Source organism: Thamnophis elegans, chromosome Z (assembly GCF_009769535.1).
Source record: "Thamnophis elegans isolate rThaEle1 chromosome Z, rThaEle1.pri, whole genome shotgun sequence".
Taxonomy (NCBI): domain Eukaryota; kingdom Metazoa; phylum Chordata; class Lepidosauria; order Squamata; family Colubridae; genus Thamnophis; species Thamnophis elegans.
Genome location: NC_045558.1, coordinates 111,487,855 through 111,499,190, shown reverse-complemented (window position 1 = coordinate 111,499,190; position 11,336 = coordinate 111,487,855). Strand labels below are relative to the sequence as shown.

Below are 11,336 nucleotides of genomic sequence, written 5' to 3'. Positions count from 1 at the left end.
TGTGGACTTCAACTCCCAGAATTCTGGGAGTTGAACACTGATCTAATTAATATAATTATTTCTCCCTCCCTCCGACCGATAAGATCGCACAGACTGGGCCTCCTCCAAATCCCATCCGCCAGTCAATGTCGACTGGCGACTACACGGAGGAGAGCCTTTTCTGTTGCAGCTCCAACCCTGTGGAACGATCTCCCCGTCGAGATACGCACCCTCACCACTGTCCAGGCCTTCCGCGCAGCCCTTAAGACCTGGCTATCCCAACAGGCCTGGGGATAAGTCTCTAATTTGCCCCACCCGAGTGTTGAATGTTGAATGCAAGTTGTGTTTTTATTACTTTATTTATTTTGTTCACATATTGTTTGTTTTGAATTGCACCCCCTCCCTAATGATTGTAAGCCGCCCTGAGTCCCCTCAGGGAAAAGGGCGGCCTATAAATCCAAATAAAATACTAAAAAAAAAATACTAAATGGTAAGGAACTTCAGCAATCTTTAGAGGAGAAATAAATGCAAAAACAAAATTAAGACTGGTCTTTAGTATTATGAAAATCTACAAGAGAGGAAAACCTCACCTCCTGATTAGATCTAGTATTTCATTGTTCAGGTTTCTTTAGTCTATTACTTGGATAGACAGCTCAGCTAGTGTTTCTTCTGAATCTGAATCTTTCTGTTTTTGGATTTGTATATATTTCTTCCATGTGCACTTTAAATGAATTAACATACAATAAAAATCACTTTGAAGGCATTCCCAGAATCTTTCTTTGTATTATAAATGAGGTTATTCATTCTTTTGAAGAGATTACCAATATAAACTCCTTAGATCTTAAATTTGTTAAAACCAGTTTGCATAATTGTAGCAAAACAATGGTTAGGCAGTTGTGGACTAACAATCAGAGTACTGTACTGTTTTGTACAGTATAAAAAGCAAAGTAACTTTTGGGGATTTTTAATGTGGTCATTTAAGCATAATTAATTTTCTTAATTATTTTTGTCACTTTTTGGCTGCATAATTTTATAAGCATGTTACTTTGTATACACATGTTACTTTTTTACTTTGTATAAGGATGTTACAACGTATAAGTGCAGCTGATTGGATCCTGACTGCTTTAAAATAGCTTCAGAGTGGTGCACATGCTTTGTTGTGCAGGCTTCAAAATACATTTTAGTAGGAAAGGAAGGAGGTGTTTCTCAGAAGAAATATGCATTGGTTAAGAGGAAAACACACAAACACAAGAAAAGGAAGGAGAAGCACCAGGAAAAGAACACTGACAGAACAATTGGTATTTAAATTTGCTAGTAATTTGTTTCTGGCAAATTCTAGCTTCTTTTCCGACTCCTCAACCCCTTTCTATCTTGAAACAATAATTTATTTTGAAAAAAAGAAATGGTAAAATGGAAAGGGAAAGCTAAACAGTTTAAAGAGGAGATAATTTGTGCAATAAAATAGAACAATACTTTAATAGGATTAAAAAGAGAAATAGCCTACAATAAGTTACAGAGCAGTTGTCCCTATAAAAAGAAAAACAGCAAATATTGTCCCCCCAAAAAAACCAACAAAATTAAGGGCAAGATATAAAATACTATTTTAGAAATAACAGCTATATAGCAGAAAATATGACTTCACAAAAATAAAATGAAGTTTGTCTTTCTCTTAGATGTATTATATGCATCTGCTTCTAATGTGAGGAAGTGTTTTGAGAGATTGGTAAAGGACTATATTGTTTCACATCTTCCCCCTCCATTTGACTCATTACAGTTTGCTTGTTAGAAGAACCGCTGTAGAGATTATGCACTTTCTTGCAGAGGTGGATTTCTACTGGTTCGGAGCAGTTTGGTAGTGATGTGCCGGCCTGGGTCACAGAACTGGATAGTGACCCAGTCTGGACATGCCTCCAAACCAGTTGCCTTCATGGTTGCCATCGCTATCTTTTTATTAGTTCTTCGCATGCATAGAGCAATGTTCATTGCAAAGTGCATTGGCAAGCGAACTGGCAGTAACGCCAGCCAGAACCCATCCCTGCTTTCTTGTGTACTTTACACAGAAAATATTGTAAAGTTAATTCTGTTTAACAATTTATAATCCATATTAAATTGGAAAGTGTTATTATTGCATATTAAGTGAAATTACTTTTCTTGTTTTCTGTACATTTAAAAATATTCACATATACAAAAAGAGGTTAGAAGTAACTGTACTGTTTATTCAATAGATATAAGTCTGTCTCTTTTCTCTCTCTCTTTTACATACTACCTTTCAAAGCAAGTTTCCTTTGCTTCTGATGCATTTTCCATTCCCACCATTACATATTTTTCTGGTCATAAATGATGTTAAGGTAATTTGTCTGACAAGAAGGGTTAAGAAAAAGAAATGAAATTGTTAATAATTCTTATTGTTCTGGTGATATCTATTCATCCAGTCTCCTTGTATCTATGATGATGTCTATTTATCCAGTAGGGTCGTGATGGTGAATCTATGGCATGCATTGCCCTGTCATCTTCAGCATGCATGCATGTGCTGGCCAGCTGACTTCGGCCTTTATTTTTTTTTTGTTTTTTTGCCCTCCAGAGGCTTCCTTGAAGCCTCTGGAAGCAAAAAAACAACCCAACGTGCAAACCGGAAGTTTGGGACCAGACTTTTTGCACACTGGGCCATTTTTCTTCCTACAGAGGCTTCAGGGAAACCTCCAGAGCTTCTGGAAGGCAAAAAACCATCTTATGGGCAACCTGGAAGTTTGGGAAGGGACTTCCGGTTTGCCCATAGGCGATTTTTTCCTATAAATAGAAATTGTGTAAGTATAAAACATTAAATATAATTGTAATATAAACATTTTGACTTTATCTATACTGAACATTATTCTAAGTGCTTTTTGGGGATAATTAAAAAGACTGAGACTCATTTTTTCACCGTCCAGGCCTTCCGCACAGCCTTGAAGAACTGGCTCGCCCGTCAGGCCTGGGGATAAGGACCATTACCCCGCCCGAATGTTGTATGCATGTTGTGTATCATTTTTATTATGTGTTGTTGTCTTAGTACTGTATTGTATTGTATTCCCCTCTCCCTGGTTTCTGTGAGCCGCCCTGAGTCCCCTCAGGGAAAAGGGCGGCCTACAAATAAAATCAATTCAATTCAATTCAATTCAATTCACTGTCCAGAGAATGTTAAACAAGGAAGATTTTTCAGATTATGTAAACATTTTTTACAAAGTTAATCCTGATATATAATTTATAATTAATTATCAAATATTTATTGCAATATTGAAATTATTTATATTATTCTTTCTGTATATTTATACATACATAATATAACTGACAAAGGAAATATATTTCTCAAAATATATTCAGAAACCTGACATTTAAACTCATTTGTCTGGAGAAGTCAGTAATAGTGGTAATGCTCATTAGCTGCTTTTCTATCTATTTTCTGTCATCTATCAGTCATCTTTCACACTACCCTTCAAAGCAGGGTTTTTATTATTATTATTATTCTGATGCACTTTCCATACCCAATATTATGTGCTCATTTGGTAATAAATGAAGTCGCTATAATCTCTTAGACAAGAGGATTTAAGAAAGAGAAAGGAATGTATTGATATCTCTCCTTGTCTCTCTGGTGATTTCCCTCTAGCAATTTCCCTCTGATGATTTTCAAGAGAGATTTGGTTTGATTTAAAAGATTAGTCTAAATGCTTATGTCTAAATATTTTGTTGCTATTGTTTCTGTTACAGTAATAACTATGTAATTTCAGTGTGTGTGCTACAATGATCATAAGTCATTAATAACAATTTCAATATATTGGTTCTCGGCATTTAAACAATCCAAATATAAATTCAAGGGAGACCTATAAGTGTGGGGAATAATGAAAAGAAGGAGGGGGAGGGGGAGGAGATCATCTAAACCACACAGAATTATTTTTTCCAGTTTTGCATATCATTGACATGAAGTCAGTTCAAAGACTGAGAAATAATAAACTATGATTTAGAATTTCATAAATATGTGCCCTTAGAGTAAGGATTCCCAACTGCAAGATGATCTTCCAAAGGGTGCAAAAACATGGATTTAGAAGTTTCAAAATTATAGTGCATGTATATAAGTATATGCATATAATTATTTATATTTTCAAGAGAGAATGCAAGAATATATGAGAAGTGTTCTAGGGGTGTGGGGAAAGGTTGGGATCACTATCTTAGAGGAATAGAATAACTCTTTTCACAACTGTCTACACACAATATGCCAAAGCTCTTCAGAAATAGAAAAATACAAAATTTTCAGAATGTAATTTAATTGTAAATCAAAATCTTATATTCCTTCCAAGAACCAAGCTCACCTGACTCACTGTAGTAAAATGTGTACTTTTTAAATATTTACTAATTGTAATGCTATTTAGTTCTATAAATTCAGAATATTAAAGGCTAGTAAAATGGTTTAGTTGTATGGATTGCCAAATAGGTGTATCAAGTCAGCTAGATGACCTTGCTCCCCGCTCATATTTCACCATCATGTCAATATTGATTCTTAATGCCCATTTGACAATCTGTGCCTAACATGGTCTATCAGGTTTTTCAAAGTTATACTCATTGCTGTTGTTATCTTTCCTCTTTTTTCTTCCATTCCTTCCTCTTTTTCCCAGCATTACAGATTTTTCCTTAGAGCTAAATCTTTGCATAAGCTTTTTTGGCTTTCTTCTCTAACATCAAAGTTCAAAAGTGCCAATACTTGTTCTATCCTGCTTCTCCCAGGTTCAACATTTGTTTCCACAGAATGTCACAGGGAATACTATTACCTGCAGTATTGTCATCTTTTTAAGTATACATCACAAAATGACATCTGCATTTCATTTCAAGGCCTTTACTCTACCAAGTATTTTTGGTACTTGCAGTTTTAATGATGGCTGATTCTAAAAGAAAGACTGTTTTAAAAACTACTTTGTTATTTCTAAAGCAAGTTGTATATGTCATCATTAATTTGTTCTTAATATTCCTTTATATTTAGTTTCAGTCCAATATTTTCATGCTCCTTAATCTTTATTACTAGATAACTTGCTTTTACTAGATATTACTTGCAGATCCATTACATTTTGACCTATCAGAATAGTGTCATCAGCAAACGCAGGTTATTAATGTTTCTTCTACCATTTTAAAACTACACTCATATTCTTCCAATCCAGTTATCCTTAATAGATATCCAGCATACAGGATAAATAAATAAGGAGAGAGTGTACAGGTTTGTCTCACTCCTTTGCCAGGTTAGAACTAGTTTGTTCATCAAATTCTGCTTATATTATCTATTACTTTTGTATAACTTTTATATGAAGACAATGAGAACTTACAGATTGCTACATTTCTAAGCACATTACAAAATTTTAATGGGATTGACATAACCAAAAAATCTTTTTTATAATCAATGAAGCATGGGTTAACTTATTTTTTGTGAATCTGGTTTTCTCAATTATCCAATGTCCATCGGCAATCTTCACCTTTTCCAAAACTGACTTAAATACTGTATCTGACACCTCTTTTTCCATGTAAGAGGACAATCTGCTTCAAATTATTCTAAACATTATTTTGCATCCTTTGTAATATTCAAAATTACCTACAAGACTTGACTTTTTTGTTTGTTTTTATATTGTTGCTGTTAATTTTTGTGTTGATACTTGGTTTAGACTTTCCAAGATGGATACCAAAGAGCAAGAACCCTAAAAAAACACCAGGATGATAATTCTTTGTCCCTGAAAAATACTTATACTGTTCAGAAGGATACAATCCTAAACAGCCTGGTAAACTCAAATGGTAGGGAAGCTTTCTGGGACTTGACTCATGTGGAAACTGGATGAAAAGGATAAATCTTACAGCTCTCTCCCCTCAATACATCCCACATTTTGGAATGCATACCATTGCAGTGGAATGATTAGCAAGAAGGAAATTAATATTTGTATTTACATTCCTTGGAGAGGAAGAGATTACAAGAGAATTAGTAGTCACACATTGAGGATAAGCATAGAAAGCAATGTTTTAGCACAACCGTTGCCTAGCATATCTACAACTCTGAGCAGAGAGCCACTTAGGAGACAAAAGAAAGCTTTTAATGTAAAATTGATTAGGGTCTTGTCAGTTTCAGGAAGCAACACAAATTAGCTGCAATAGCAGCAATTAATTAACATCATAGAGTCCAGTCTAAGAAGAGATAATATGTTTAACTAATCTTTCCACTCTATGTGTTTAGAAAGAAAAAAAAGTGCTAGGCTTATTTTGTTAGCACCATTATCCAATATTTTTGCTTTAATTGCTAAACCTTCATTCCCTCCAATCAGCTCAAATATAATAATTTCATTCTCTAATCTCTAAAAATATATCTTTAAAAAAATCACTTGGCTTACATTTGCTATGTGCAGAGGGAATTCGTAGGAAAACAAACATAACATACAAACAAAATGTACCATATTCTAATTTGTTCACTTTTATTATTTTTTCTTAATTTTCTTAAAGTTAGCCAATTTTTAATTGATCTATTAAACCTATTATCTCCCACCAGTATTTATATACAACTTTTCCTAGTTCTATAAGTCTAAGTGAACATTTAATTGATAAACCTTACTAGTAAAAACTATATACTATTTCTTAGTAATGTAGTAATGAAGAACACTAGTATATGTTCTGCTAATAATGGTTAGTACATATTCAATATCATAGTCTAATAAGCAAATGAAGACCAAGAATAATTAATCTTTTGCCCAAAACAGAAGAAAACTCATTACTGAAACACATCAATATAATCAGATATATTGAAGTTGAGTTTATTGACCCAGTCTCTTTGCTGTGTTGCTGTATACTTCTAACTAGTGTTTCACTCTTGAGGCATTTGCATGAAGTCTGTTTCCCAAGACAATAGACAAATTTCTCATTTATCTAATGTATTAACATAAAATGTGTATAAATAGACATAGTATTCTGTAGTTCATCTATAAACTATTGGTGGAAGAAAAACATCAGAAATAAATTGAGAAGCAAAGACCAAAAATAGTAAGTTAATAATAGGCATAAATTGTAATAATAATGAATTACTGGATATTTGAGATATTTGCTTTTCTGTTTTGTTGACTGGGTTTATATTTAGTATTGTTTATTTTCCATCTTGTAGAATCCAAAATACAATTTTCTCTTTTTAAATTATAGATTACATTTATTTTAAAGTAAGCATTTTTCTGATATTTAGCAACATCTCCCACTCTACCTGTTGAGTAGGTAAATATATTAAATGCAAGAATGGTAATAACATTGAAACAAATGGTGGTAGATACTTTTCCTAAATTACAGACAAGTAACGCATATTAGAGCATCCTTACAGATTGTACAGGATTTAGAGTATGTAATTATCCTGTTATTATCAGGTTGGGAAATGTTAATCTATATGTTTGTTCATTGATGCACATCAACCTTAGCAATCTGGATATTTCCAGTTGTTTTGGATACATGGATACATACATAGAGAAACAAACACCCAGATTGCCAAACTTTCAATTACAAAATAAGCAATCTTGGGGTGTTTGGGCTCTTTGTTAGCTAGTATGAGCAGAGGCAAAAGGTCATCGTAAACCAGTAGATGACATCAGAATGAATATCAACGTGGAGAGTTCTGCAGATGCCATACAATCACTTGTTTTAATTACAAAGATCAGAATAGTGCAGGCAATTGAATATTTCAATTTTTCTTATTCCAGTTCAGTTATTTTATTACTTTCTGATTTTAATTCTAATGAGATAGTAGTTATAAATGAAATCTAAAATGGAGTGAAATTTTAATTTCAAAGACTTATTAATGCTTTTTATTTATTCAAAGATGAATATAAAATGGAAGACTTGGTACTGAAGCATGAAAGTACAAATTGAGAATTACAATTTCTGAATCACCAGAGAAATAGTTATTTTTCCAAATTGACTCCAACTGTACTTTTAATTATTTTCTTTTTTTTCAGATGGTATATACATCTTAATAATGAATAAGAAACTCTTGGTGGGTAACCAGACTTCTGTGACTACATTCTTGCTTCTGGAATTCTCAGTCATTCGGGAACTACAAATTCTACATTGTTTTGTATTTCTAGCCTTCTACTTCACAATTTCAATAGCAAATCTTCTCATCATCTCAGCTGTGACTTTTGACCACCATTTGCACATTCCCATGTACTTTTTTCTCGTGAACTTGGCCATGCTGGATCTCGCTTCTGTTTCAGTCATTATGCCTAAATCTATAGCAAATTCTCTCATGAATACCAGATATATTTCTTATTCTGGTTGCATTTCTCAAGCTCTCTTGTTCGTTTCATTTTTGACATCTGATTTCTTTCTTCTCACAGTCATGGCATATGACCGATATGTTGCAATTTGCAACCCCTTGCAGTATGAAATGGTGATGAACAGGAGAACATGTACCCAGATGATTGCTAGTGTATGGATCAGTGGTTTTTTCTTTGGAATCCTGCATGCAATTGGCACATTTACAGTTCCTTTTTGCTCTGATGTTGTTGATCAGTTCTTCTGTGAGATCCCACAATTATTAAAGCTCACTTGCTCAGATTTCAATCAAGGTGAAGCTGGAATTCTTGCCTTCAGTATTATTATAGTATTAGGTTTATTTATCTTCATTTTGGTAAGTTACATAAAGATTTTGAGTGCAGTGTTCCGAATACCATCTATACAGGGAAGACAAAAAGCCTTATCTACTTGTCTTCCTCATCTCACTGTTGTTTCTGTGTTAATGTTCACAGGAACACTCACATACATGAAGCTTCCCTCAAATTCTCCCTCTGATCTGGATATAATACTGACCATTACATATTCCCTTGTCCCACCCATTCTAAATCCACTGGTTTACAGCATGAGAAACAAAGACATAAAGACAGCTCTGTCCAAACTTTGGTTCTAAGCATTCTTTTCCTGCCTTTCCTTTCTAGATTTAGATTTGGGATCTACTTTAACTGTAATTCTTTTTATCCATTTTAATCTTACAATCTTTCAATTATAAATGTGAAACCATTAACAAGTATATCCTACTATTAATTGTTAATTTGTTCTGATTTTAAATTTCTCTTGATAATTTTCCAATAGGTAATTCCAGATATTTTCCAATATCTGAAATTTTTATTTAATAATATGCTCCTGAATTGTGATCCCTAAGGATATTTTTGACAGAACCTGGGTTTAATGTTTATTCCATAGTAACAATATGTAATAAAATGATTTTTAAAGCCCATATTAACTTTAATGTTATCATAGTGTAAATATCCATGTTATTCAAGCCTGGTTTCTGGAGTTAGATGCAGAAACAGTACAGCAGTGGACTTGCCAATCAGGAGTTAATTCTGCTGATGGAAAATTCCTACAGATGAAGGAGAAATTGGGCATATCTATTTGTGGTTTGGAAGAGCTGCTCCTAGCAAAAATTCCTGCAGGAATTTAGTCTTGTGGTTGATTGTGAGGAGTTTGGTAGTCAAGGATTTAAAAAGTGACCTAAATTGCATCACAGCTTTTTAAAGACATTTGGCTGACAAAAAAATAATCATCTTATGATTCAATTGCTTTACTATTTAAGGGAGATAGTCCAAATCACAGCAAAGGTTAAAAAAAAATCTCAGTGAGCATCTGCTTTTGAATTTAAGAAGAGAGGGAATATCTTAAAAATATTTTGAAGAAAAAAAAGCTTGACAAGATTATGATATCGGAAATTTTTAAACAGGGAAAGACAACTGATTTTAAAAAAAACAGGATTATTTTTCTTTAATGAAAGAGTATTTGAAAATAGTAAATTTAATTAGAGTAACAGATCAGACTTCTCTGTGGTTGAGAACATGAGCTAGATTGTTTAATTATGACTACAGAAAGTGTAGTGAAACTAAAAGGGTCAAAATAGATAAAAATTAAGCAGAAAAAAATAAAGCAATAAAATAACTGACATACTTTCACTTTCTCACCAGGCAACCATAAGAAAAGCTAATAAACCTGGTGAATACAAAGATTTACTAGAACAAATTTCTGATAATGGCCTTTTTAAAAGATGTATTGCAGAAATTATTTGAAGAATTTGCTTAAAAATATCTTTGCAATAGTTTAAAAAGAAATGGAAGAAGGATTTGCAGGGATGAAAAAATATATGGAAGAGGTGAAGAAAAATGAAGGTTCTGTAAGGAAATTGGCAGATTTAAAATAAATTATTGACAAAGTGAAAATTTTGGAAAATAAATCAGAAGTTATAAATAGAGAGAGGGAAAAGGATTTATTTTTCCTGACTAATAGGTGGAAGTGATGATATTTACTTTCAGACAACACAAATTTAGGTTAAGTTCTGTATAGAAACCAAGCCCAATTCATTTATCATCTTTAAAGCTCCACATGGATTGGGACTAGGATAACTGAGGGGCCATCAGGAGTCATCATCCTAATTAGATAACTCATGCCATCCAGCTAAGCAGAGATAGAATGCTGTGAATCCCATTAGTCAAATAATTTTGACTGGTGGGATCTAGAAGGACATACTTTTCTGCTGTTGCCTCTACTTTTTATCTATGGAGATTCTCAGTCATCCAGGTCATAGATTCCGGCAGGCCTTCTGATTGGGTGTTCGTTGCGTTCTTTTTTTAACTTTGTGTGTCCTATTGTTTTTAAGTTTTTAAATTTATTTTTATACTGTAAGCCGCTCGGAGTCCTTCGGGATTGGGCGGCATAGAAACCTAATAAATTCAATTCAATTCAATAGTTGTCCCAAAGGTGCTTTTTTCAAGAGGCAACTGGACTTCCTGGTCTTTTCTTGAAGACATTTTGTCTTCATGTATATCCAATCTACAACACAGTCCTTTCAACAGTTCCAAGAAGGCTCCACACCTATTTGAACTACTCAGGTAACCCTGATGAAACAGATCAATCTCCAGGTGACCTTAAGAACCTGCTAAAAGAATGCAAATGTCCAACTGTGTTCAAGGAGTATAAATCCTTCCATTTCCTACCATCCAGTCAGAGCTGAAGAAGCTTCTTGGATAAGAAGTGAAATGTCTTCAAAGAAAAACCAGAAAGTCCAGTTGCCTCTTGAAAAAAGCATTTTTGGGACCCCCACTTTTGGAACATTTTGACCCAGAGATGAGGCAAAACCCCTAACTTTGATTTTAATACAGAAACTTTAAAAAGTGACAATGAAAAAAGACTCAGTAGTGCATCAAGTCTAATCTTCGAGTTTTCCAGATGAATGTTAAGATCTGGCTCTGCCACTTAGCCTGAAGCCTAAGAGTATGATGCAATACTGGGGATGGTTTGAGGGCTCTCCCTCCATGTTGTTAACTTTTTAAATTCTAAAATAT

The 11,336-nt window shown here is 33.6% G+C and overlaps 1 protein-coding gene across 1 annotated transcript; it reads left to right on the top strand.

The window, feature by feature from the left end:
- The first annotated feature begins 7,984 nt into the window (after window positions 1-7,984).
- On the top strand, window positions 7,985-8,914 carry LOC116521486 (olfactory receptor 14A16-like). Its single transcript, XM_032236154.1, has one exon. The coding sequence runs from the start codon at window positions 7,985-7,987 to the stop codon at window positions 8,912-8,914; it is 930 nt and encodes a 309-aa protein (XP_032092045.1).
- Window positions 8,915-11,336: the final 2,422 nt, after the last annotated feature.